This window comes from Lepus europaeus, chromosome 23, assembly GCF_033115175.1.
Source record: "Lepus europaeus isolate LE1 chromosome 23, mLepTim1.pri, whole genome shotgun sequence".
Classification (NCBI taxonomy): Eukaryota; Metazoa; Chordata; class Mammalia; order Lagomorpha; family Leporidae; genus Lepus; species Lepus europaeus.
In genome coordinates this window covers 5,496,846-5,524,062 of record NC_084849.1, presented here as the reverse complement: position 1 = coordinate 5,524,062, position 27,217 = coordinate 5,496,846, and the positions used below count along the sequence as shown (strand labels likewise).

Sequence of the window (27,217 nt, the reverse complement as noted above, 5' to 3'; positions counted from 1 at the left end):
TCTCACTCTGCCTTTCAAATACATAGATATACCTTTAAAGAATGAATAACCCCGAGAACCAGTGAGCTTTCTGTAGACTGAAGACCGAGGCACACCAGTGCGGGAGAGGGACTCACGTCCAGCACGGGACAGGTAGAGGCATTCACAGCAGCTGCACTCACAACGGCCCCACGCTGGGAGCAACGCGAATGCCCATGGGCCGTGAGAAGGAGAAAGAGCCACACCGCGGGACAGGGAACGCGCTGCGGCTACACCGGCCCGGGCAGCTCTCGGTCGGCGCCACCCACAGAACGGGAGACTGCTGGCAAACCGTGTCCACCACACACACAGGACACTCACAGCTTGGCAAGAAGCAGCTGAGCCAGAGATGTCCAGGGTTGCAGCTCAGTGGGTAAGGCTGCATCAGAGGGCCTGGGTTCGATTCCCAGCTCTGGCTCCCACCACTGCAGACCGTGGAAGGCGGCAGCGATGGTTCGCCTGCCACCTCCTCCCGTCACCTGTTGATCTGAACAGCAGAGGGGGGGGGGAGAGAGAGAGCCTCCCATCCACTGGTTCACCCTCTAAATCCCTGGAACGGCTGGGGCCAGGCCGGGCAGAAGCCAGGAGCCCCTAACTCATTCCCTGTCTCATGTGGATGGCAGAGACCTAAGTCCATGAGCCCATGAGCCACCACTGCCTGCGCCCAGGGTGCACATGGGCAGGGAGTGGACCTCAGAGCAGAGCCAGACTGGAGCCCGGAGCGCCAACACGCAGCGCAGGCGTCCCACGCAGGTCTTCACTGCCACGCCGAATGCCCACCCAGGGTGGCTTCCGTGTATTTATTTGAAAGAGTGGCAGAGAGAGAGAGAGGTCTTCCATCTGCTGGTTTCCTTCCCAAATGGCCAAAACGGCTGAGCCAAGCTGAAGCCAAGAGCTTCTTCCGGGTCTCCCCCATGGGTGCAGGGGCCCAAGCATTGGGTCATCCTCTGCTGCTTTCCCAGGCCGTCAGCAGGGAGCTGGATTGGAAGTGGAGCAGCTGGGACCCGATATGGGATGCTGGCATCGTAGGTGGCAGCTTAACCCACTGCACCACCACGCCAGCCCCTTGGGTGTGCCTTAGCCGCTAACCAGGCGCCTCTGGCTGCACGCCGGCAAGCTCCATCTGAGAGTGCGGCTCGCTGTCTAGGGGCAGGAAGGCTCCAGGTGTAGCTCACGGTCCAGGGGCCCCAGGGAGAGGGAATGGGAGAGGAGGCCACCAAGGTGGCTCCGAGTGCAGGGCCCACCCAGTGCTGAGAAAGCCACACTGCGCCACCCACAGAAACCGGGCAGCTGCACCCTCAACCCCTCAGTCCATCCCCGGCTTCCGCCCCGCCTCTGCTCAAGGTCACCCCTGGCCCAGGACCCCGAGTTCTCGGCTCCACCTCCTCCCAGGGCCCCCTCTGCCCGATGTCCGTTCCCCTGGCAGGTGGAGGAAGTCTTTATCCTCGCATTCCCGTGGCTTCCCAGGCAAAGTAAAAATAACCACGCAGGCACGCCTGGCATCTGCCAGGCTGCTTAGCTCGGGCGGGCGCCGATGGAGTGCAGGAGCTGAGCGGCCTCCAGGGCTGGCCCTTTGGGGGCTGGACCCACGCAGCAGCAGACAGCGCGTCTGAAGTTGCACTCCCGTGGGCTGCGGCAGGACAGCCCGGCAGCGCCGTGGGACACCGTGGAAGCATACAGCTGTGATGAGGCAGCTCGGTGCTCTCAGCCGTGGCCTCTGCGGCTTCATGGCATCAGGCTTAGAGTTCCCGGGGCACCCCAGAGGCCTGCGCACCCTGCAGAAATGTTACACACAAAAAGATGGCTACAGGTCCCTTGGTAGGTGTGGCACAGTCTCTGTATGACCCAGCAGCACCACTCCTAGGCCTGCACCCAAAGAGCAGAAAACAGCCGGTACGTGCATGCCAGCACCTGCACGCAAACGCTCCCAGCAGCCGAAGCGTGGGACCAAGCTGGAAGTCGGCGGGGGGCAAGCGGGTGAAGCAGACACGCGATCTCCAAGGACTGGAATCCGACCTGGCCACCAGCAGCAGGGAGGCAGCTCCCGACGGGGCTGCATCGTGGCTGCACCGCGACTTTGCCGCACCACGGAACGGGAGCCGGGCACAGCAGACCCGCCCCGGACAGCTACATTCCTACAGAACGTCCGGGCCGGCACATCCGCAGACGGGGTGGACTGGTGGCTGCTGATGAAGACATTTTGTGAGTGTGGCAGGGCCCGGCTCTGCACCTACAGAAAACGCCGGAACTGTGCGATTTACACGGGTGACCTGCAGACCACAGCACTGCTTACAGAGCAAACGGCAGCCAGTACTGACCCGGGCTTTCCCAGTGCCCGGTGTCTGCCCGAACTGACTCAGGGCTCAAAACAATGCCCACGTTTTACAGATGAGGGAGCGGCCCCAGGGGCCGGGCTCAACCCCGCACGGCTGGATCCAGCCGGGCGGACAACCGGACGCCAGCAGCCTGGCCTCCAGGCTCAGACTTCCCAACTCCAAGCTAAACTGCTTCTCTGTCCTTCAAAAAGACCAGAATGGGGCAGGGCGGGGCCATGTGGCACAGAGGTTAAAATGCCTACAGCCCGGCCGGCGCCACGGCTCACTAGGCTAATCCTCCGCCTTGCGGCGCTGGCACACCGGGTTCTAGTCCTGGTCGGGGCACCAATCCTGTCCCGGTTGCCCCTCTTCCAGGCCAGCTCTCTGCTGTGGCCAGGGAGTGCAGTGGAGGATGGCCCAAGTGCTTGGGCCCTGCACCCCATGGGAGACCAGGAGAAGCACCTGGCTCCTGCCATCGGATCAGCATGATGCGCCGGCCGCGGCGGCCATTGGAGGGTGAACCAACGGCAAAGGAAGACCTTTCTCTCTGTCTCTCTCTCACTATCCACTCTGCCTGTCAAAAATAAAAAAAAAAAATTTTTAAATTTAAAAAATAAAAAAATAAAAAATGCCTACAGCCCACACCAGCCTGCCTGGGTCTCAGCCCCGGCTCTGCTGTTGGCCCGGCTTCCAGCTAACGCACACCCTGGGAGGCAGCAGATGATGGCTCAGGTACACGGGCCCCTGCCACCCGCACAGAGGGCCCAGATGGAGTTCCCAGCTCCTGGCTTCAGCCCAGCCCAGCCCTGGCTGTTACAGGCACCTGGGGAGTAACCAGCAGATGGGAAGGTCTTTCTGTCTGTTTCTGTGTCTTTCAGGTAAATAAAGATAAATTAAAAATTAGGAAAAAGAGAAAATAAGAACAGATCCATACTGGTACAGAAATTCTGCCAGATAAGTGAGAAAAGTTCACGGCACTAAATCCAACGTAGCAGCCTAGACTTGGGGAGTGAACCAGCAGACGAAAGATCTGTCTGCCTTTCACTTAAACAAATCTATTTAAAAACTTCCCAGCATAATTAGGATATAGTTTTTTGTTTTTGTTTTTAAAAGACCTGTTGGGCCCGGCACTGTGGCATAGTGGGTTGTCTCTGCCTGCAATGCCAGCATCCCATATGGGTGCTGGTTCAAGTCCCAGCTGCTTCTCTTCTGATCCAGCTCTCTGCTGTGGCCTGGGAAAGCAGTAGAGGATGGCCCAAGCCCTTGGGCCTCTGCAACCACATGGGAGACCTGGAAGAAACTCCTGGCTCCTGGCTTTGGATCCTGGCTGTTGTGGCCAATTGGGGAGTGAACCAGCACATGGAAGACCTCTCTCTCTCTCTCTCTCTCTCTCTCTCTCTCTGTACCCCACCCCCCGTAACTATGACTTTCAAATAACAAAATAAATCTTTTTAAAAAAATCATTAGCTCTTCCTGGAGAACTGTTATATTACTAGAAAGTAACCTCTATTGATGCTTGTGCCTTCAAGTCTGTTTGTCTTACATTCACATCGCTGTACCCGCGTCCTCTGGGTCAGTATTTGCATGGTGTATCTTTTTCTCCCCTTTTGCTTTCAACTTTCACTACGGACGTCTCTTATAAAGAGCAGGCGGCTGGACCCACACCGGCCTAACCATCCTTGTCTTTGAACTGGAGTGTCTGGCTCATTTACACTTAATGTAACCTCTGATGTAACTGACTGACACCTCCCAGGGCCTTCCCTGCCTGAGCCTGTCTTTCACCTGTCACGTGTTCTGCTTGTTTTGTCTCTCTCCTCGCCTTCATTTGCGGGGCTGAGTCATCACTGCACCAGGCTCCCCCCTCCCTGTCCCTTCTGTAGGACAGAGACTCAAGACATCACATATCCCAGTCTCCAACGCAGCCCAGGCACAGAGCAGGTGCTCCGTCGGTGACAAAGGAGACGGGGTGAGTGAAGGAACACTGCCCTCTGTTGGGGGCCACGAGCTCCCGGGCACCAGGATGTCACAGTGGGCCATTCTCGGGGCTGGACAAGATCGCCATCTCCCCCACAGCCTGAACCCCGTGTTTCCTCCAAGCCTACGCCAAGGTCCCAGAGAGGCAGAAGCCTTCCTCCAGGGGCCACTTCTGGTCTTGATTCTGCCACAACTCGCTGTGACCCCGGGCAACCCTCTGCCCCCTCAGTCTACGTTTTCCTCATCTGTTCAGTAAGGAGGCAGACACTGTAACAGCAGCTCCGAGAACACCAGGAACGCCTGCTGCGTGTTTTCTAGGTACCAGACAGGATTCCAAGCCGTCTACACCCACCAACGCATTTAATCCTTGGTATAACCTCCCGAGGGAGATACAGCTGTGACCCTCTTTTTAACATCGGGGGGCGGCTTAGGCACACAGGTGATTCGATCAAAGCCAGCCGGCATCCAAGTGCTGAGTTCAGGACTCAATGTTTTCATTGTGCATCGCGACAACAGGCATCTAAGGTGAGGATTCCAGCCTCACCAGAGCAGCCCTTCCTTCTCAGAGCCACGGCGGTGCTGAGGTCCAGGCCCCCACCAGAAGGGACCATGCCGCCGGCATCGGCGACCTCGTCTGCACCTGAAGACCACGTGACAAAGGCAAGGTCTTCGTCTCGCCCCAAGTGCTGCAGCCTCTGTGAGCTGCCATCAGCGGAGGCTCCAGGGTCGGGGGCGGGGAGTGGGGGAGCCGGGAGCCCAGGGGTTGGAGTGACAGCGGTGCACGCCCTGCGCCGCCCCCTACCTTCGTGCTTCTGCAGTTCCTCCTCGGAGAAGCTGACGTCCTTGTGGGACAGGTTGGTCATGAGCTGCTTGTTCTCCTCCTGCAGCTGGGCGATCTGGGAGAGCAGATCCTGCGCCTCGCCGCGCCACACGTCCTCCACCAGCTCCAGCTCCTGCCGGGGCGGGGGGCGCGGTCACAGCCTGCACAGCCTGCCCAGCCCCGGGCTCTGGGCTGTCGCCTTCCCCACGGGGACCAGGCGGCGGGCAGGTGAGAACGAGGCCACCGCTAACCCCCACGGCACCTCCGTAAGAAACAGAAGGTGCCTCCTGCAGGGCAGGCACCCCACCGATGCCACGAGCGCCTGGCCAGGTGACAACCGTCCTGGAACCGCCCTCGGACACGCACGAAGCCGGACTGCACTTGTCAGCAACCATCGGGATGACGGAGGAGGGGTGCGGGTCCCCCCCTCTGTTCCCAGCCACCTGTCCGACCCCCTGGGCTGCACGCGGGGTCTGCACAGGCCTCTCGCCCAGGGGGAGAGGCTGCCGGGAGCCTGGGGCCGTCCAGGCAGGCAGCGCCACCTGCCCCGATTCCCCGGCTGCCTCACGCACAGCTCTCCTCAAGGTGTCTTTGGCAACTTCCTGGATCACCCAAGCCGGTTCCCCAGCTGAGGGGACCCAGACACGGCAGAGTGGGGACACACGAGATCAGCCCCTGAGCATCACTTCCCGGGTGGCTGCCGTCTGATAAGCCCTGGACGCCGCAGGTGGGAGGGCGAGAGGTGCAGCCACTTTGGACAACGCTGCCACAGGGGGCGCTGTGGTTCTGCTCCGGGAGAGGAAAACGTCCACCCGCAGACGTGGTCCCCACACAATTCAGAGCAGCCAATCGCAGACGCCCATCAGCCGCGGACCCCCCACACCCCACGTCTCCCCAAGGCACCGTCACGCAGATGTAAAAGGTTACAGGGCGTTGACGACGCTGCAGCTTTAGTTAACATTACGTAGGGGCAGGCTCCATGAGGTTAGGCCACGACAACGCCATCCCATACGGGAGTTCCGGTTCCAGTCCCGGCTGCTCCACTTCTGATCCGGCTTCCTGTTACTACATCTGAGAGGCAGCAGTGACGCCCAATTATTTGGGCCCCTGCCACCCGTGTGAGAGACCCGGATGGAGCTCCTGGCTCCTGGCTTCAACCTGTCCCAACCCTGGCTGGTGTGGCCATTTGGGGAGTGAAACAGCAGACAGAAGCGCTTTTTATTTCTCTCTTTCTTTCTCTGATGCTTTGCCTTTCAAATTAAATAAAATTTTAAATTAATTAATTAATTAATTGAAAGGCAGAGGTACAGAGAAGAGAGGGAGAGGCAGAGAGAGAGACCTTCCATCCGCTGGTTCACATCCCAAATGGCTGCAACCCAGCCAGGAGCTTCTTCCGGGACTCCACGTGGGTGCAGGGGCCCAAGCACTTGGGCCATCCTCCATGGCTTTCCCAGGCACATTAACAGGGAGCTGGATCGGAAGTGGAGCAGCCGGGACTCGAACACCGCCCACATGGGATGCTGGTGCTGCAGGCCATGGTTTCACCTGCTGTGCCACAGCATCGGCCCCCAAATAAATGAATCTTTTTTTTTTTTTTTTTTTGACAGGCAGAGTGGACAGTGAGAGAGAGAGACAGAGAAAGGTCTTCCTTTACCATTGGTTCACCCTCCAATGGCCGCCGCGGCCAGCGCACCGCGCTGATCTGAAGCCAGGAGCCAGGTGCTTCTCCTGGTCTCCCTTATGGGTGTAGGGCCCAAGCACTTAGGCCATCCTCCGCTGCCCTCCCGGGCCACAGCAGAGAGCTGGACTGGAAGAGGAGCAACCGGGACAGAATCCGGCACCCCAACTGGGACTAGAACCGGGTGTGCCGGCGCCGCAAGGCGGAGGATTAGCCTATTGAGCCACGGCGCTGGCAAACAAATGAATCTTTAAAAACAATTATGCTAAAGAAGGAGACCTGAAGCTAAAGGGCTGGTGTCATGTGGTCCTGTGGACATGAACTGCGGGAAACAGCCCGAGCCAGAGAACAGGGAGAGGCTGGTGCCGTGCAGGGCGGGGCCCTGGGGCAGAGGGACCGCGGTCTATGGGTACAGGTCTTCTCTGCAGTAATGAAAACGTTTTCCAATCGACTAAAATCCACCGCATTGGATACTTCAAATGGGTGAACTGCACGGCGTGGGGCAAGCTCAATAAAGCCCTGAACGTGAAATGGACGTGGTAAAACCGTAAACCGCTGCGCGGGCATCGCCACTGCTGCCTGCCCAAAGTCATGGCTTCAGGCCCAGACCCCAGAGCCGACTCCAAGGCCCCTCTTTGCCGCCTGCTACTGACAGGAGTGCTCTGGGCAGGTGGGGACGCCACTCAGCCTCCGGGTGTTCTGGAGACGAGGGGGAGGGCATGGGTTCTGCCCTGGGGGGTGCTGTGGGGACCCCAGGGTGACTACAGGGAAAGTGGCTGGAATCCTGCCAGGGCCCTGGAATGTCATGGCTCCCTGCGCCTCCGCAGACCTCCCAGGCCAGCCGGTGCCGGATGGCCAGCTTAGCCTCCGTCCGTCTTCCAGCTAAAGCCCTAGATCCCACCTCCCCCGCCAGGAAGCAGCACCGGGGACAGAGCAGTCAACACATCATGGAGTGTGGGTGCGGCGGGCTCAGCCCAGGAGGCGAGGGTGGGGGCAGGGGGCGGCTGTGGGGATGGGACGAAGGAGCGGACACACGACTCGCCAGACATAGAGCTCTCTGCTCCCACAGGGGCTCAGGGCAGCCGGCTGAGGCAGGAGTGCAGCGGCCTCTCAGACATCACAGCCTAATCCCCGGAGCCCCACAATCTGTCACCCTGTGCGGAAAAGGCGCCTTGCAGATGTGCTTAGGTTAGGGGCTGGGGTGGGGCTGATCCTGGATTACCTGGTGGGTGGGTGTCAGCACAGGGTCCTTCCATGTGGGGTCATGGCGGCAGGTTAAGCTACCGCCTGGGACCCTCGCATCCCGGATGGGAGTCCCCGCTGCCCCACTTCCCGGTCCAGCTCCCTGCTAAGGTCCTGGGAAGCAGCAAATGATGCTCAAGTGCTGGGGTCCGGGCTCCCAGGTGGAGCCAGGCTGTTGGGGTATTTGGGGAGTGAACCAGCGGATGGAGGCTCGCTCGCTCCCTCTCTCTCACTCATCACTCTGCCTTTCAAACAAAATAAGTAAACAAACCTTGATAAAAGGAGTTCATGGAAAATGTGACCACAGGGCCGGCGTCGTGGCCCGGCAGGTTAAGTGACCGCTTGAGACGCCAGAATCCCGTATGGGAGCGTACTTGATCCAGCTCCCCGCTAATGCCTCCCTGGGAGGCGACACCTGCCACCACAGGCGGCTGGGATGGAGCCCGTGTCCTGCCTCCCGCCCGGCCCAGCCCTGGCTGCTGCGGCCATTTCACTGGAGTGAACCAGCGGAGGAAGATCTTTTTTCTCTGTCTGTTCCTCTTACTCTCTTTTCACTCTGTCAAGTAAACATTTTTTTTAAAGTGTGTATCATGGCCGGCGCCGCGGCTCACTAGGCTAATCCTCCGCCTGTGGCGCCAGCACCCTGGGTTCTAGTCCCGATTGGGGCACCGGTTCTGTCCTGGTTGCCCCTCTTCCAGGCCAGCTCTCTGCTGTGGCCAGGGAGTGCAGTGGAGGATGGCCCAAGTGCTTGGGCCCTGCACCCCATGGGAGACCAGGAGAAGCACCGGGCTCTTGCCATCGGATCAGCGCGGTGCGCCGGCCTCAATGCACCAGCCGTAGCGGCCACTTGGGGGGTGAACCAATGGAAGGAAGACCTTTCTCTCTGTCTCTCTCTCTCTCTCTCAGTGTCTAACTCTGCCTGTCAAAAAAAAAAAAAAAAAAGGTGTGTATCATGAAAAATTATGCATGGACTCCACAATATTTTTACACCAAAATTTTGTAATTTGCGAGGCAGAGGGCAGAGAGAAAGACATGGGGAGCTGGGAGGGGGCTCGCAGCCTCTGATTCATTCCCCAAATGCCTACAGCAATCAGGGCTGGGCCCAGGGCCGGAACCAGGAGTCAGAAACTGCTCCAGGTCTCGCACGTGGGCCGCAGGGACCCAAACACTCCAGCCATCGCCTGCGGCTCCCAGGGCCTGCAGTGGCAGGAAGCTGGAGCTGGACACCCGAGCCGGGTCCTGGACTCGGGCACTGGGATATGGGACGCACGCGTCCATGTCCTCACTGGCGCCTTCTGAACTGTACACCACAAGCCTGTCCCAAACCGCTTCCAATGCCCTTCTTCCATAACCATGCGAAGCCCCTCGCCGCAGGGAGGCAGAGGGTGGGAGCCGGAGACAAGGAGGTGTGGGAGCAGAGGTGTGGGTGCAGATGCCGCACAGCTGTCTGGGAAAGGGGAGGGAGGGAGGGGCTGCAGACCAGGCCAAAGACAGCAGCCTGGAGCTGGGAAGGGCTGAGCGGCGGGCTCCTCTCTGGCGCCCCCCGCAGGAATGGAGCCTTCCTGACACCCCGACTTTGACCCAGGGAGACCCACTCAGACCTGGGGGGCCAGGACTGGCTGCGTGGGTCAAGCACACCTCTGGGCACTGAGTCTCCAGGTGCAACCGCACCACACCTTCCTGTTCCCTCTCACGCGCCTGTCCTGCTCTCCCGGCTGCTTCTCCTCTCTCTAGCCCCTTCCTCCGAGCTCACCGCAGAGAGCTCAACCTGTCTCCGGGCAGCCAAAGCGCCCTCCCCAACACCAGCCTCGGCTGCTTACCTCCTTTGCCTTCTCTCGGCACCAGTGAGCCTCTGACTGCTGACTGCAGCCAGCAAGGTCCCTCCATCCCCAACCTCATCTTCCGGGATGCCCCTCCCTCGCCCACACTGCTCCAGCCACGCCAGCCTTGTCTGTGTTCCCTGATCACAGCACACAGGTTCCCGCCTCAGGACCTTTGCACTTGCTGTGTCTCTTACCCAGAATGCCTCTCCCCCAGATCTCTCTGTGGCTGGCTCTACACATCATTCCGCTCTCACCCTCCGGACCGCCCCACCTGTAAGACCCACACCCCAGCCTGTCTCCTAACATCTTCCTGTTTGGAACGGGTAGAGGAGCAGTTAAGATAGTGTCCTACATCACAGGGCCTGGGTCCAACCCTGGCTCTGGCTCCTGACTCCAGCACCTTAGGAGGCAGTGGTCAGGACTCAGGTAACTGGGTTCCCGTCTCCCACCTGCGAGCCCTGAATTGAGCTGCTTGCTCCAAACCCAGCCCATCCCAGCCATCGTGGGCATTTCGGAAGTGAACCCGAGCATAGGAGCTCTCTGACTTTACCTCTCAACAAAACTGATAATCATAACAGACATCTCCTTGTTCTGGGAGGGGTCTTCCAAAAGTTCATGGAAACGCATGTCATAAAAAAACTGCATAGATAAAAAAGTTTAATTATTTATTTGTAAGGTAGAGAGAGAGAGAGAGAGAGAGAGAGACAGATCAGCTATCTCCCACCCACTATCTCACTCTCCAAACGCCTGCAACAGCCAGGGTTGGCCAGGCTGAAGCCAGGAGCCGGGAACCCAGTCTAGGTCTCCCGTGGGGGTGGCAGGAGCTCAGCTCAGCCATCACTGCTGTCTCCCAGGCTGTGCAGCTGCAGGAAGCTGGGACCGGGGGCGGAGAGGGGCAGGGACCTGGGCAGGAAGCTGGGACTGGGAGCCGAGAGGGGCAGGGGCCCAGGGGCGGAGTGGGGCAGGGGCCCGGGCAGGGAGGTGGGACTGGGAGCAGAGAGGGGCAGGGACCCGGGCAGGAAGCTGGGACCGGGAGCCGAGAGGGGCAGGGGCCCAGGGGCGGAGTGGGGCAGGGGCCCGGGCAGGGAGGTGGGACTGGGAGCAGAGAGGGGCAGGGACCCGGGCAGGAAGCTGGGACCGGGAGCCGAGAGGGGCAGGGGCCCGGGCGTGGAGTGGGGCAGGACCCAGGCGCGGAGTGGGGCAGGGGCCCAGGCGCGGAGTGGGGCAGGGGCCCAGGCGCGGAGTGGGGCAGGGGCCCAAGCGCGGAGTGGGGCAGGGGCCCAGGAGCGGAGTGGGGCAGGGGCCCAGGCGCGGAGTGGGGCAGGGGCCCAGGCGCGGAGTGGGGCAGGGACCCAGGAGCGGAGTGGGGCAGGGGCCCAGGCGTGGAGTGGGGCAGGGACCCAGGCGCGGAGTGGGGCAGGGACCCAGGCATGGAGTGGGGCAGGACCCAGGCGCGGAGTGGGGCAGGGACCCAGGAGCGGAGTGGGGCAGGGACCCAGGCGCGGAGTGGGGCAGGGACCCAGGCATGGAGTGGGGCAGGACCCAGGCGTGGAGTGGGGCAGGGACCCAGGAGCGGAGTGGGGCAGGGACCCAGGCGCGGAGTGGGGCAGGGGCCCAGGCGCGGAGTGGGGCAGGGGCCCAGGCGTGGAGTGGGGCAGGGGCCCAGGCGCGGAGTGGGGTAGGGACCCAGGCGCGGAGTGGGGCAGGGGCCCAGGCGTGGAGTGGGGCAGGGGCCCAGGAGCGGAGTGGGGCAGGACCCAGTGGGGCAGGGACCAGGTGCTCCAATATGAGATGTGGGCATCCCACAGGGTGGCGTGGCTGTTAGGCCAAATGCCCACCTTGGATTTCAAACATTTTAAAAAAGATGTATTTATTTATTCATTTGAAAGGCAGAGTTAGATACACAGAGAGAGACAGAGAGATCTTCCCTCTGCTGGTTCACTCTCCAAATGACCACACAGCCAGGGCTGGGCCAGACAGAAGCCAGGAGCTGGGAGCTTCGCCCAGGTCTCCCACGTGGGCAGCTGGGGCCCGAGCACTCCAGCCATCTTCCGCTGCTTTCCCAGGCCAGAAGCAGGGAGCTGGATGGGAAGTGGAGCAGCCGGGACTGAACTGGTGCCCATGTGGGGCGCGGAGCTGCAGGCGGTGGCTTAACCCGCTGCACCACAGTGCCGGCCTCTCAAAATATTTATGCACCAAAATAAGTTTATCTGTTAATTCAATGCCCCCCCAGATTTTCTGAGACACTGTCGTATTTTTCTCATGCCATTTCTCATGAGCTGATGTTGGTTTTAAATCTCTCTCCTCACGCTATAATGACACCCATGGCGTTAAGCCCCTGGACCACATCTGGTGGAAATGACCCGTGCAACAAGGGTTAAATACACACCAGGTTCACAGATGGAGTAGGAAAAAGTGAATGCAGAAGATCTCATTCACAATTACTTATAGGGCTGACGCACAGAAAATACCTCGGGTACACTGGCTCCTGTAAGATGTGTGAAAATTCGCCTCGCCTGTCCCACTGACCGGGGAGCCACATCACATTTCTGTCTGACGACCCTGCCCAAAAAGGCCTTGCCCACGAGGGTCGAGACCACTCCAGTGCCCACGGAGCTCACTAAACACGCACGTGCACAGCCACTGGTCTGCAAAGACTGCGCGCTTCCAGGCCTCCCTCCCGACCCCGCTGCTGGCCCGCATGGGGGCCCCTGCCCCCACCGCTTGGCTCTTCTCTGCGTTGCCCATGGGTGCTCTGCAGGCCAGGCCTGTTGGTGGGGTTGCAGACTGAGCGTCTGGGACCGAGGGATGCGCAGCACTGACCGAGAGCAGGCGTGCGCGGGGGAGGCGGGTGTGTCCCGCTGGAGCCAGGCAGACCTGGAAAACTTTGCCTGGAAACAGCACCCAGGCTACAGAAAAGGGCCTCGGGAGTTTCTGCAGGTCCCCAGGACGGAAGGAAGGGGCCTGCAAGAAGGATTTGGTCCTCTGATTCGTGAGCTGGTCCTCCCTGCTCACAGCCAGCCAGGCTCTGGACCGGCTGCTGTTTCCGTCCTGGCTGAGCGGGCTCCAGAAGCAACAAGTGCGGTTGTTCAGGCCTGATGACCGTCAGCAGCTCCCGAGGGTTTCTGCCAGCCACGGCAGCACCTAGGACCAGGGCTGGGGACACGGGGGCCAGGGCCTCCGTGTGATGGGGGCTGAGCCCTGAAGTCCCGGTCAGTGAGAGGCAGCCGCACACACAGGTTTCCAAAGGCCTCCTCCCACCCTGGCCCTCTGGAAGGGATGGGGGCCTCCGGGGAGGAGCCCCACTGTCAGCCCCAATGTCCCGCGGCAAGTCCGCCCAGGCCTAAAAATAGTGGGCACCACTTGCGAAGCCTCGAACCCGGCAGGCTCCGCCCTGGCCGCTGGGCTTCTCCCACCTCCGAGGATCCTCACACACCCTAGCAGGTAACGACTGTTCTCCCACTTCACAGGAAACTTCCGAGGAAACTGAGGCAGACCTGGCCGAGGGTGGCGGGGCTCGAAACCAAAGCCCGCGTGGCTCCTTGCAATCCTGAAACTTGAGCAGAGGAGCAAGGCAGGCTCAGGCTCGAGTGTGACCTTGGAAATGGAACCTCAGGGCCAGGGGCCTGCGAGGACAGGCAGTCCAACCTGGCAACCGTGCTCTCGGCCACCCAGGACCTGCTCTCGGGCGAAGGCTGCAACCCCAGCTCTGCCCACTCTCCCCGAAAACACACAACAGGTGGTGGCTGGCCAGAGAGGCTTGGGGAGGCCAGCTGTGTTCCTGAGGCCGCAGGGCAAGCCAGAGCTGGCCAGGCACCCTGACCCCCCCAGAAAGCAGTTTCCTCCCAGTCTCAGCCTGAAGGCCCTGCCAAGACTTCCCGGGCTGAGGTCCGGGCAGGAAACCACATATCTCCCACTTCCTTTTCCCCAGACACCCCGTCTGGACGCACGGCTCAGTGGGAAGCCGTGATTCAGACAAACTCCCTCTGTGGTGGCACAGGCGGCCGCCGCCAAGCCCCTCTCGCTCCGGTTCAAGCAGGCGGAGCAGACGGGGAGCCATCTCCACTGACTCCACTCCCACCCCTGTGAGATGAAGGTAACTCCTCCCTCTCAGGGTCCTGAGGGGCAAAGAAAGGAATCCAGGCCGGCCAGCCCCCAGGGCACAGGCGGGCAAGCCCCAGAACGGCTGCAGCAGGGGACCTGGAGACTGGCTGCAGGTCAGGTCCCCTTCCCTGGGGACCAGAAAGGGGCCTGGTGCCACGGGGGACACTTTAGAGCCGGGGCTCCCTTCCTTCCAGGAAAAGAGCATCTGAGCACTTTACCGACCTCACCCCAGCGTTCTGGTAAGGTGCCCACCGCTGCCAGGTGAGGCGCAAACCCCAGAGAGGTCAGGTAACTTACCCAAGGTCACCCAGCTACGAAACGGCAAAGGTGTCTGACGGCACCTGCTGGACAGAACCGGGCCGGGGCCTCCCCCCTGCTCGGGCGCTCTCCTCCCGTGCGCTCAGACCCCGCCGCCCCGAGGGGCCGGAGCGAGCCGCCGCCCACCTTCTGATGCCTGCGTTCCTTCTCGATGCGGTCCATGCGCTCCAAGCGCAGCCGGTCCAGCTCCAGGCGCAGCTCGTCCAGCTCGGGCGCGACGTGGTGGCGGCTGACCAGCACCTCGAGGATCTCCAGGACGCGCACGACCTTGGGCATGAGGCGCGCGATGGCCTCGCAGCCGTGCTGGTCGACGACCCGCTCGAACTCGTGGCCCACGAGCGACGCGATGTCGTACACGTCCATGACGGTCAGCTCGGCCACGTTCTTCTCCAGCGCCGACTCGGCCGCCGGCTCCGACCCCCGCTCCGGCTCCATGGCCGCCCCGCCAACTAGTGCAACTCCCAAACTTGGCGTCGCGGGCAGCCGGCCCGGCCGCCCCGGCGCCGCCGCCCCGCGCTCAGGGGGCCCGCGGGCGAGGGCGCGCCGGGCGGGCGGCGGCTCCGGGCGCCCGGCTCGGCCCCGAGCCTGCTCCCCGGTGGGGGCGGGGGAAGAGGAGGAGGAGGAGGGGAGGTGAGGAAGGCGCGCGCGTGCGCAGGCCCGCGGCGCCTCCCAAGTTGGGAATCCGAGTTGGGCGCAATGGAGGCGCCGGGCGCGCCGGAGAGGGGCCCCGCTGCCCGCGGCAACGGCTCGCGCCCGGGGGGCGTCCCCGCGGCCGGGCCCGGGAGGAAGGGCGGCCCCCGGCTCCTCCGGGAAACTTTGGCGGCGGCGGCGAGGCCGGCGGACCGGCTCCCCCCGCGGGGATGCCGCGCGCCCCGCCCCGATCCCGGTCTGGCGAGGGGCGCGCCCGCTTTCCGCCGCCCGGTGGCGCCCTGGGGTCCCCGCGGCCGCGCGCACCCGCCGCCTGCTCGGCCGCCGCCTCGGGGCACCGCTCCCCGCCCGCCTCCCGCTCCCGGCTCCTCCTCCGCCACCCGCCGCCGGGGAGGGGTCGAGGCTGGGCAGAGGAGGGGGCGGCCCCCACCTCAAGAAGAGGGTGGGGCTTCTCGCGGCGTGAAGGCCGGGACCCCGGCCCTAGCCCCTCCGCTGCGGCCCGGGCACCGGGAGAACAGGGCGGCGCCAGGCCCTGCGCTCCGGCTCCGGCGCGGGGAGGGGTGCGTCCGAGCGCGGCTCCCGGTGCCATGAACGCCACTTCACAGCCAGGGCGAGGCCGGTCCGGGACCTCGGCCCCCTGTCCTTTGGACCTGGCTCAATCCGCACGTCCCTGAGACCCCCCCCTGCCACCCCTGGCCACCACTGGGCAGCTCTGGTTACACAAGAGGCCTCCCCGGTCTGACTGTGAGCTCCCCAAGGCAGAAGTCTCACCCCGATCTGGTACCCACTGATTAATATAAAAAAAAAAGTTTAGGATGCACTGAGTATTTGCTTCACATTTAGCTACAAAATACATAGTGCGAGTCCCATTCCAAGAGCTGTACAGATACTGCTTCCTAATCTGACTCCCTGGGTCTGTGAAAAGGGTCCCCGTGCCCAGGGGGGCCTCTGAGAGGTTGCCCCCTTTTCACTGTCTTCATAGATGCCAGCCCCAAGCCTAATTTATTTAAAAAATATTTAACATGTGGGGCTGGCGCTGTGGAGTAATGGTAAAGCCCCCACCTGCAGTGTCGGCATCCCTTATGGAGGTCAGTTTGAATCCTGGCTGCCCCACTTTTTTTTTTTTTTTTTTTTTTGACAGGCAGAGTGGACAGAGAGAAAGGTCTTCCTTTTTGCCATTGGTTCACCCTCCAATGGCCGCCGCGGTAGGCGCGCTGCGGCTGGCGCACCGCGCTGATCCGATGGCAGGTGCTTCTCCTGGTCTCCCATGGGGTGCAGGGCCCAAGCACTTGGGCCATCCTCCACTGCACTCCCTGGCCACAGCAGAGAGCTGGCCTGGAAGAGGGGCAACCGGGACAGGATTGGTGCCCCAACCGGGACTAGAACCCGGTGTGCCGGCGCCGCAAGGCGGAAGATTAGCCTGTTGAGCCACGGCGCTGGCCCTGGCTGCCCCACTTCTGATCCAGCCCTCTGCTATGGCCTCTCTGTCTCTCTCTGCCTCTGTAACTCTGCCTCTCAAATAAATAAATAAATAAATCTTTTTTAAAAAATTTTATTTATTTGTTTAAGAGGTAGAGTTACAGCAAAGAGAAAGGTCTTCCTTCCGATGGTTCACTCCCCAACTGGCCACAACGACTAGAGCTGGGCTGATCCGAACCAGGAGCTTCTTCCAGATCTCCTTCATGGGTGCAGGGGCCCCAGCACTTGGGCCATTTTCTACTGCTTTCCCAGGCCATAGCAGAGAGCTGGATTGGAAAAGGAGCAGCCAGGACTCGAACTGGCGCCCATATGGTATGCCAGCGCCACAGGCAGAAGATTAACCTACTGCACCACAGCGCCTGTCCCAACAAATAAATCTTTAAAAAATATATTTAACATTAATATTTCCACCCTTTTAAAACCATAAGTCTCAAAAGCATGTTTACATTTTGAATTACGGTTGACATCCATAGACAGAGCATACCCAACAGAAGCTGTGTGCTGGCTTCGGTCACTTTGAAGCGTGTAGAGAGGCCAGGCACTGTGGCACAGTTGGCTAAGCCGCTGCTTGGGGTGTCCACCTCCCACATCCAAGTGCCTAGTTGGGATCTGGGCAGCTCTACTTCCTGCCCAGCTTCCTCCCAATGCATCCTGGGAGGCAGCAGATGATGGCCCAAGTGCGTGGGTCTCTGCCACCCACTTGGGAGACCCAGAAGGAGTTCCTGGTTTCAGCCTGGCGCAGCCCTGGCCGTTGTGGGCATCTGGGGAGTGAACCAGTGGATGAAGGATCTCTCTGGATCACTGCACCTTTCAAGAAGATGGAAAAAATAGAAGGTGAAGGGGTCCTGAGACTAAAGGGTTAAGCATTGCTGCCGTCAGACACCTGGGAGGGAAGTACTGTTGTCTACCGTGCAGGGTGCTAGGTGCAGGGTGCTAGGCGAGAGGCTGGATCTGCCCGGGCAGCCAGCAGGTAAACCCAGGCTCGCACCTGAGCAGTCGGCTTCCGGTCCAGGCTGCAGCTCCTGCTCCCCGTTCTGGAGCAGCCCTCTGTGCTCACAGCCACCGAAAGGAAGTGGCCGCCCCGTTGCAAGGACTGGGAGGCGTGGGAGTTCAGTGGTTTTCTGTGGTGACTGTGACAAACTCCACAAACCTGGTGGCTTCGAACTCAGAAACCTGCTCTCTCATGAGCCGAAGGCCAGCAATCCAAACTCCTGGCATCAGCAGGCCATGAAACCACCCAAGGCTCCGGGGAGGCTCCCTCCTGGCCCTCTCCAGCTTCCGTGGCCCCAGGTGTTCCGTGGTTTATGACCATGCCCCTCCAACCTCTGCCTCCGTCTCACGTCAGCTCATTCTGACAAGCCAGGATGACCTCACCATCTCGAGACTCTTACTCACAGCGGCGAAGACCATTTTTCCAAGGCAGCTCACGTTCACGTCAAAGGCCCCAGGGACCATTCAGTCCACTACAGAAGGTCAAGTTTTTTTTTTTTTTTTTTTTTAAGATTTTATTTATTTGAGAGGTAGAGTTACAGACAGAGGGAGAGAGAGAAAGGTCTCCCATCCACTGGTTCACTCCCCAGATGACTGGAGCTGGGCTGATCAGGAGCCAGGAGCCAGGCCAGGAGCTTCTTCCTGATCTCCCAAGCAGGTGCAGAAGCCCAAGCACTTGGGCCACCTTCTGCTGTTTTCCCAGGGAGCTGGATGGGAAGCAGAGCAGCCGGGACTCACACCGGCGCCCATATGGCATGCCAGTGCTGCAGCAGGAGGCTTAGCCCACGACTGCACCAGTCCCAGGCATCTTGTCCATACCTTGGAGCTGAACCCAAATAACAAGTACCCCCGATGATGAAAGTTAGTGTTTTTTTTGTTTTTTTGTTTTTGAGAGAGACATAAAGCAAGTGCCAGACAGAGAGCCCTCATCCATTGGCTCTCGGCCCAAATGTTTGCACAGGACAGGCCAAAGCTGGGAGCTGGGAACTCCATCCAGGTCTCCCACATGGTGGCAGGGACCCTGGCACTTCAGCCATCGTCCACTGCTAGGGTCAGGAAGCTGGGGTCAGAAGCAGAGCCAGGACCTGAACCAGGCACTCAGACAGAGACTGCGGGTCCCAGGTGACATGGAAGACAATGCTGGAATCTGTTTGTCGCTCACCCTGCTCTGGGCCCCAGGAAGTCTGTGAATGCGGCCAAGTGCCTCCTCTCCAGGTGGCTCCCGGCTCCAGCTGCCCTGTGGGAGACTGGGGACTGGCAGAGGGTACACTGGAGCACTGATTCCCCAGCTCCCCACATGCCGGCCACTGTGGCCTGGGCACCTTTGTCCTCCAAGCACGCTGTTCCCTGTCCCAGGCTCTGCCCCTTCCTGCCCAGCTTCCTCTGCCACTCGCCCCGTGGTACTGCACCGTGGCTTTGGGCCCCTGTTCCCCGCCAGCCCCGGGATAGCGTCTCGGTATTGTGTGTGTGCAGGGCTTGGCTTGCCCCAGCAGTGAGAGCTGCTTGCTTCAACCCTACCCAGCCCTGCACCAGAGGAGCAGAACGAGCTGGCGGTCTGCAGCCTGGTGGCCGGCACAGGACCCGGCCGGAGAGCCCTGCTGCCCTCTGCCCAGTGGGCCGGCACCGTGCTGTGGCCTTGTCTTTCTGAACCCTCCAGGCATGCTGCTTTGAATCTGCTTTTGAAATGTGTTTCATTGATTTTCATTTTATTTGCAAAGCAGAGAGAGAGAGATCTTTTGTCTGCTGGTTCACTCCCCAAATGGCTGCAATAGCCAGGGCTGGGCCAGGCTGAAGCCAGGAGCCAGGAACTCAAGGTTCATATATATATAGGGCTCAGTACCACCTGCGGTCTCCATAGGAGGTCCCAAGATGTCTTGGAAGATTTTATGGTTACTTGTCCCAGTTGCTTAACATCTTTAGCTTGTAAACTAGCAAGTCTGATTTCCAGCTCTGCACGTCAGCAGTTCTTTTTTTTTTTTTTTTGACAGGCAGAGTGACAGTGAGAGAGAGAGAGAAAGAGAGAAAGGTCTTCCTTTGCTGTAGGTTCACCCTCCAATGGCAACCGCGGCCAGCGCGCTGCAGCCCGGCGCACCACACTGATCCGAAGCCAGGAGCCAGGTGCTTCTGGTCTCCCAAGGGGTGCAGGGCCCAAGCACTTGGGCCATCCTCCACTGCACTCCCTGGCCACAGCAGAGAGCTGGCCTGGAAGAGGGGCAACCGGGACAGAATCCGGCACCCCGACCGGGACTAGAACCCAGCGTGCAGGCGCCGCAAGGCGGAAGATTAGCCTATTGAGCCACAGCGCCAGCTAATGTCAGCAGTTCTTATATGTACAGGCTCTGTGCTAAGCATTTTGCTCATTTTATCTTCTTTAATCCTCGTATAAATCCTGACCCCAACTACCTGGGCTGTCGCTCCCAGGATGCACACCAGCAGAAAGCTGGAGCCGCAGCCAGGTACCCGGCTGGGACAGCCACGTCTTCCTGCTGGCTGGAGCCGCAGCCGGGTACCCGGCTGGGACGGCCACGTCTTCCTGCTGGCTGGATGCCTGCCCCTGTGTGGCGTTTGCTTTACTAAACACTGTGAGCGTCAAGGACCGAGAAAGTGTTAGTGTGCTGCAGCCATGGTGGAAGGATGGGGCACTTGGTGCCCCAAGAGGAATAGGAGGTTGGAGGGTGGGGAGAGCCGGGCGAGGGCTGGGGGCTGGGACCAGTTAGGGTAGGAGGAAGCGCTGTGGTGGCGACGGTGACGGTGACGGGTGTTCCTCACCCTGGGAGCCACTGCGGTGGGGCACGTGGCAGAGAGCAGCAGTGATTCTGCGGAAGAAGTCACTGCTTCCTGGAAACTGGAGCCACGGGGCCTGAGGAACCACGGGAGAGCTCCAGGGGAGACCTGGGAGCACGTGCCTGAGCCCGCGGGTTCTCCCAGGCCTCAGCAGTCCAGCTCCGCCCCACCTGCCCCTCCTTTCAACTATATGTTTTATTTTGTTTTTTAAAAGATTTATTTATTTAGTTGAAAGTCAGAATTACACAGAGAGGAGAGGCAGAGAGAGAGAGAGAGAGAGGTCTTCCATCTGCTAATTCACTCCCCAGATGTCCGTAATAGCCAGAGCTGCGCTGATCTGAAGCCAGGAGCCAGGAGCTTCTTCTGGGTCTCCCACGTGGGCACAGTGGCTCAAGGACTTGGACCATCTTCTGCTTTTCCAGGCCATAGCAGAGAGCTGGATCAGAAGTGGAGCAGCCAGGACTTGAACCAGCGCCCATATAGAATGCTGGCACTACAGGCGGCGGCTTTACCTACTACACTACAGTGCCCGGCCCCCAATATTTATTTATTTAAAAATGTTTTCAGTTACTTATTTGAGAAGCAGAGAGAGGGAGACAGACACACAGAGAGGCAGAGTGTGCTTCCCTCCTCTGGTTCAGTCCCCACATGCCAGCCACATCTGTGACTGCGCTGGGGAGAGGCCAGGAGCCCAGAGCTCAATCCAGGTCTCCTTGTGGGTGGCAGGGCCCAATTACAAGGGCCGTCACCACTACCTCCCAGAGTTTGCATTAGTGGACATCTGGAGTCAGGAACTGGAGCCAGAGAGCAAACCCAGGCACTCCTCTGTGTGTGTCCTAACATCTAGGCTGAGCTATAGGAGTTAGTTATTTGAAAGACAGAGTTACAGAGAGGGAGAGACAGAGACAGAAATATCTTCCATCCTCTGGTTCACTCCCCAAATGGCCGCGACGGTTGGGTCTGGGCCAGACAGAAGTTAAGAACCAGGAACTCCATCCGGGTCTCCCACATGGGTGCAGAGGCCCAAGTTCATTGGAGAGGCTGGCACCAGGGCAGTCCGGGCACAGGAAGAAGAGGCCTGGTGCAGAGCAGGGAGAGCAGGTGCAAGGCAGAGCCCAGCACAGCTGTCCCGCCTAGCGGGAACCCTCAGCCGGTTGCTTGGCCTCACCGGGTGTCTCTAAGGAGGATGGGGAAACCAGTGACTCTCAGAACAGTGCATCAGCGAGGAGAGTGGGGATCCTAATCAGTCCCCCCAGGGGACATTAGTCTCCCCCATTTCCAGGTGGCCCCTGCTAGTAGGGTTGGAGGCAGTAGGTGATGGCTCAAGTGCTTGGGCCCTGCCACCCCTGTGGGAGACCTAGATGGAGCTCCTGGCTCCTGACTTCAGCCTGGCCCAGCCCTGGCCATTGCAGCCATTGTTGGATGGAAGACCTCTGCCTCTCTGCCTTTCAAATAAATAGATTTTTTTTTTTAAATAATAGCCTATAGTCACTTTTCCAGCTCAGCATATATAGATCTACCTCATTGTTACAAAAACAAAGCAGGCAGTGCCTGCTGCATTGTGTTTTGTGGATTTGCTATAATGTGCTCTATCATCGTCCCCTTGGTCCACATTCCAAGTGTTTCCTGGTTTCAGCTGTTTTATAACAATGTTGCTGTGCCCACTGACACTTAATTTCTGGTTCTCTCAAGTTTATGAAAAGTGGTCAAAGCATGTTACACGCTCAGGTGCCTACTCCTGCTGGGGCCCCTGCCTGCTTCTAACTCCGGCTAAAAGAGGAAGACTGAAGGCCAGGGCTGCTCTCAGCACGACCCAGAGCGGCCGGTGAGGGCGCTGGCTCCGGGCTGCAGCCTGCAGCCTGCAGTTTCCAAGATGTGAAGCTCACCTCGTCAATTTCTGATGTAAATATTCCTCACAGGTTCCTTTACCAAATATTTATTTAAACGCATTTGGAAGGCAGAGAGAGAGAGAGAGAGAGAGAGAGAGAGAGAGAGAGACAAAGAAAGTCAGAGAGAGAGAGAGAGAAAGCGAGTGAGCGAGCTCCCATCTCTGGCTCACTCCCCAAAGGCCCTCAACAGCCAGGACTGGGCCAGGCCAAAGCCAGGAGCTGGGAACTCGATGCAGGCCTCCTGTGTGGGTGACAGGGAGCCAAGCACTTGAGCCATAGCTGCAGCCCCAAAGGCGTCCCAGGTGGCCCAGCAAGCACCGCGGCGAGGGCAGGCCCCTCTCGTGGCTGACATTGCTCTCTGGCAGCTGGAACTGGACAGGGACCCGGCTCCTCCTTCCTCTTCAGCCCCATCTTCTCTGCTTCTCCACGTTTCCACCACACCAGCTCTCTTGCATCTTTCACACTTGTCAAGGTCAGACAATGCTGGTAGCAGTGCAACTGGCAAACCCACTTTGGTGAACTGTCAGAATTAAGACAATCTACATCTCTACCACATTGGGATGATCCCGCCCCAGGCTTAAACCCAAAGCAGTGAAACGATGCACTCCAAATTACTATTATTTTTCAAAAGATTTATTTATTTATTTGAAAGAGTTACAAAGAGAGAGAAGGAGAGGCAGAGAGAGAGGTCTTCCATTTGCTGGTTCACTCCCCAAATGGCCGCAATGGTGGAGCTGCGCCGATCTGAAGCCAGGAGCCAGAGCTTCTTCCAGGTCTCCCACGCAGGTGTAGGGGCCCAGGGGCTTGGGCCATCTTCTACTGCTTTCCCAGGCTATAGCAGAGAGCTGGATTGGAAGAGGAGCAGCCGGGACTCGAACCAGCGCCCATATGGGATGCCGGCACTACAGGCAGCGGCTTTACCCGCTACGCCACAGCGCCGGCCCCCGCCAAATTATTGAAACAGGAAGTTAGCGGAACATTCTTAGAATAGATGGATCTGTGCGTACAATGCAATGCTATGCAGCAATGGAGAACCACAGTCAGCTCCTGTATGAACAGCACGCAGGACTCTCCCGAGCAGATGCTGTGCGAAGTCAGCCAGGTATAAATCACACTCTGCAGGATCCCTTTCCTGTGGAATTTCTGGGAGGTGAATCTAAGCTCAAGGGACAGGAACAGCAGTGGCTCCTGGGGCTGGAGGTGACGTGGGGATGGCAACTGGCACAAGGACATTTTTTTGGATAGAAGGAAATGTCCGATGGACATGTTTTTATTATACATCAATGAAGTTGATTCAAGAACAACATCTGGGGGCAGGTGCTGTGGCGTAGTGGGTGAAGTCGCAGCCTGTAGTGCCGGCTTCCCACATGGACACTGGTTAGAGTCCTGGCTACTCCACTTTTGATCCAGCTCTCTGCTATGGCCTGGGAAAGCAGCTGAAGATGGCCCAAGTCCTTGGGCCCCTGCAGCCACGTGGGAGACCTGGAAGAAGCTCCTGGCTCCTGGTTGTGGATCAGCTCAGCTCCAGCCATTGTGGCCAATTGGGGAGTGAACCAGTGGATGGAAGACCTCTCTCTGCCTTTCTAACAAATAAATACATCTTAAAAAAAAAAAAAAGAAAGAAAGAAAAACAAAGAAGGTCAGGCTTACCACAACTATCAAAAAACAAAACAAAACATGGGCTGGCGCTGTGGCCTGGGGGTTAAGCTGCTGGTTGAGAAGTCCGCATTCAAAACCTGGCTGCTCCACTTCTGATTCATCTCCCGGCCAGTGAGCCTGGGAAAGCAGCAGAGGACGGCCCGAGTCACAGGGCCCTGTGCCCACGTGGGAGACCTGGATGAAACCCAGGGTTCCTTGCTTCAGCCTGGCACTGCCTTGGTTGTTGCAGCTCTTTGTGGAGTGAAGCAACCGGATGGAAAATCTCTCTCCCTGTCAAATAAATAAATCCTTAAAAAGCCAAAACAAGCAAACATGCAAAACTTGCGGGTGGGCGTTTGGTGCCGCAGTTAAGTTGCCCTTGGGACCCTTGCAGCCCATCTCTCAGGGTCTGGGTTGGAGTCTGGACTCCGCTTCCCATCCAGCTTCCTGCTAGTGCACACCCTGGGAGGCAGCAGGTGACGGCTCCAGGACCTGGGTCCCTGCCACCTCCAGGCTCGCCCCTGGCTGCTGTGGGAATTGTGGATTAAACTGGTGGGTGGAAGGGCTCTCTTTCCTTCAGATTTAATTAATTAATTAATTAAAAACCAACAGAAAACATTCGAGGAGTCCCGTGTCAGTGGTCGGAGCCGAAGCTGCCTCACACGGGAGGTGGCGCTTTGCAGGCGGCGCCTGAGCCAACTTTTTCTGTCTTAGCCTGGGAAGTGGGTTTGGTGATGCACACATATGGGGAAACTCAATGAGATTATGCGTTCCATTGTGCCTAATTCATAGCTTGATAAAAAGGCAAATTAAAGTAAAATTTGAAAGTACTGTGGAGCAGCCAGGATTTGAACCGAAGCCCATATGGATGCCGGCACTGCAGGTGGCGGCTTCAGCTGCTATGCCACAGCGCTGGCCCCTCAAAGAATTTTTATTCCAGAGAGTTGAAGACAGACTTGTTGCTCACTCTTGTGCGTTGTCTCTAACTCTGTGTGTGTGTGTGTGCAAATACAAGGGCATTTCAAAAACTTTGGGGAATAAAGGGATTAAAAGACAAGTGTATTTTGGTGCAACAGTTTTTTGAAATCCAGAAGCCACAGGTTGCACGATGATGACATCATGTGACTCCCACAGCAGAGGTGGCCCTGGGACCTCCATGGCCACGGCTTACCGGTTCCATAACCTCAGAATTCTCACTGGAGGCCATTAACCCCACAAGGGACACTTGCCCACCTGGGAGCAGCCACTGCACTCGGGGAGCTAGAGCTGTTGACTGCCCCGGCTTGGAGCCAGACTGTCCACCCGGAAGGCAGGGGATGATGGCATCAGGCGGACCTTAACAGAGAACGAAGGCAGCCTCACAGAGGGTGAGTGGACACTGAGCACCAAAAGCCAAAGCAGGACAAACAGAGAAAGCCCAGTACTTACCCGGAGACCCAGTCTCACCAGAAATCTGGCCGTGCGATCACGCTGGCGCTGAAAACGCGTTGTACCTCGCTTTCATCCTCATGACCTGCCCTAGCCTTTCCTCTTCATTACCTGGGCTGCAGCGCTACTGGTTACAGTTTCTGATCCAGCCGCTCCACTGCTGATCCAGCTCCCTGCTAATGCGCCTGGGAAAACAGTGGAAGATGGCCCCAGCGCTTGGGCCCCTGATGCCCACATAACAGACCTGGATGGAGTTCCTGGCCGTTGGCTTTGGCCTGAGCCACCCCAACTGTTGCAGTCAACTGGAGGGTGAACCACTGGATGGAAGATCTCCCTTTCTCTTTTACTCTTTCAAATAAATCCTTAAAAAAAAAAAAAAAAAAAAAAAAGGAGAAGAACAGATTGTGGGTGGCCGTTTGGCAGAGTTGTGATGCTGCTTGGGACACCTAGTGGAGAGCTTGGTGTGAGTCCTGGCTTCTCTGCCTCCAGTCCAGCTTCCTGCCGGTACACACCCTGGGAGGCATGGTGGCTCAGGTGCTTGGGAGTTCCGGGCCCCTGGCTTCAGCTTGGCCAACCTGGCTGTTGTGGGCATCTGAGCAGTGAACAGCAGATGGACAATGTCTGTCTGTGCCTCACGTAAGATTCAGATGGATACCCAGGAGGAATAGAATCTGTGCGCACAACCTGTACGCGCTGGCTGCCTCTCGGTGCAGCTCTCCCCCCGGGGCGCCTGCTGCATGGCATCTCCTGGCCTCCTTTGCTGCTGCTACAGTTGTGCCACCGAGTTCTGGACGGTGGATCGCGGGCAGATCCCACTAAGGGGGCTCCCCCCACCCCAAGGGCGGCCCCTGAACTCCTGTGGAGTGGTAGAGTTACTAAGTGGGGGAACGCTGAGTTCCTGAACCACTGTGAGGAAGGGGTGCGTTGGACTGTGTGGTAGATGGCGACAGGAGCAGATCGCCACTGTGCTGACCCACTGAAGCATGAGGCCTCCGGATCAGGCTACGCTGGAACACGGCGCAGACACAGCTCGCTCGCTCTTTTTTTTTTTTTTTTAATTTATTTATTTACTTGAAAGTTAGAGTTACATAGAGAGAGAAGGAGAGGCAGAGAGAGAGAGAGAGGTTTTCCATCCACTGGTTCACTCCCCAATTGGCTACAACAGCCAGAGCTGTGCTGATCCGAAGCCAGGAGCCAGGAGCTTCCTCCTGGTCTCCCATGCGGTGCAGGGCCCAAGCACTTGGGCCATCCTCCACTGCACTCCCGGGCCACAGCAGAGAACTGAGTTGGAAGTGGAGCAGCTGGGACTGAACCAGGGCCCATATGGGATGCCGGCACTGCAGGTGGCAGCTTCACCCGTGGCCCCTTGCTGTTTTTTTTTTTTTTTTTAATTTTTTTTTTTTTTGACAGGCAGAGTGGACAGTGAGAGAGACAGAGAGAAAGGTCTTCCTTTTGCCGTTGGTTCACCCTCCAATGGCCGCCGCGGTAGGCACGCTGCGGCCGGCGCACCGCGCTGATCCGATGGCAGGAGCCAGGTGCTTCTTCTGGTCTCCCATGGGGTGCAGGGCCCAAGGACTTGGGCCATCCTCCACTGCACTCCCTGGCCACAGCAGAGAGCTGGCCTGGAAGAGGGGCAGCCGGGACAGAACCGGCGCCCCGACCGGGTTTTTTTTTAATTTTTAAAATTTATTTGACAGGCAGAGTTAGACAGTGAGTGAGAGAGAGACAGAGAGAAAGGTCTTCCTTCCGTTGGTTCACCCCCAAGTGGCCGCCACGGCCAGCGTGCACAGATCTGAAGCCAGGAGCCAGGTGCTTCTCCTGGTCTCCCATGCGGTGCAGGGCCCAAGCACTTGGGCCATCCTTCACTGCACTCCCTGGCCACAGCAGAGAGCTGGCCTGGAAGAGGGGCAACCGGGACTGGAACCCGGCGCCCATATGGGATGCCGGCGCCGCAGGCGGAGGATTAACCAAGTGAGGCCCGGCGCCGGCCCACTGCTGTGTTTTTAAAAGGTAGAACTGCGTGTGTTTGCCACGTCCCCTCCACTCCTGATGCCCAAGCAGCAAAGCCG

At 58.9% G+C, this 27,217-nt stretch overlaps 1 protein-coding gene across 3 annotated transcripts in view; it reads right to left on the bottom strand.

Annotated features, from left to right (window-relative positions):
* The window catches only part of RILPL1 (Rab interacting lysosomal protein like 1), a 34,964-nt gene extending 20,166 nt beyond the window's left edge, over positions 1–14,798 (bottom strand). The window contains exons 1-2 of one of the 3 annotated variants that reach the window (XM_062181914.1): positions 14,419–14,798; positions 5,110–5,260 (exon numbers count right to left, since the gene is read on the bottom strand). In XM_062181914.1, coding sequence (XP_062037898.1) covers positions 5,110–5,260; positions 14,419–14,727 — 460 coding nt within the window. In that variant the 5' untranslated portion in view covers positions 14,728–14,798. The remainder of the gene's footprint in view (positions 1–5,109; positions 5,261–14,418) is intronic. The other 2 variants (XM_062181912.1, XM_062181913.1) reach the window with 2 other exon arrangements.
* Positions 14,799–27,217: the final 12,419 nt, after the last annotated feature.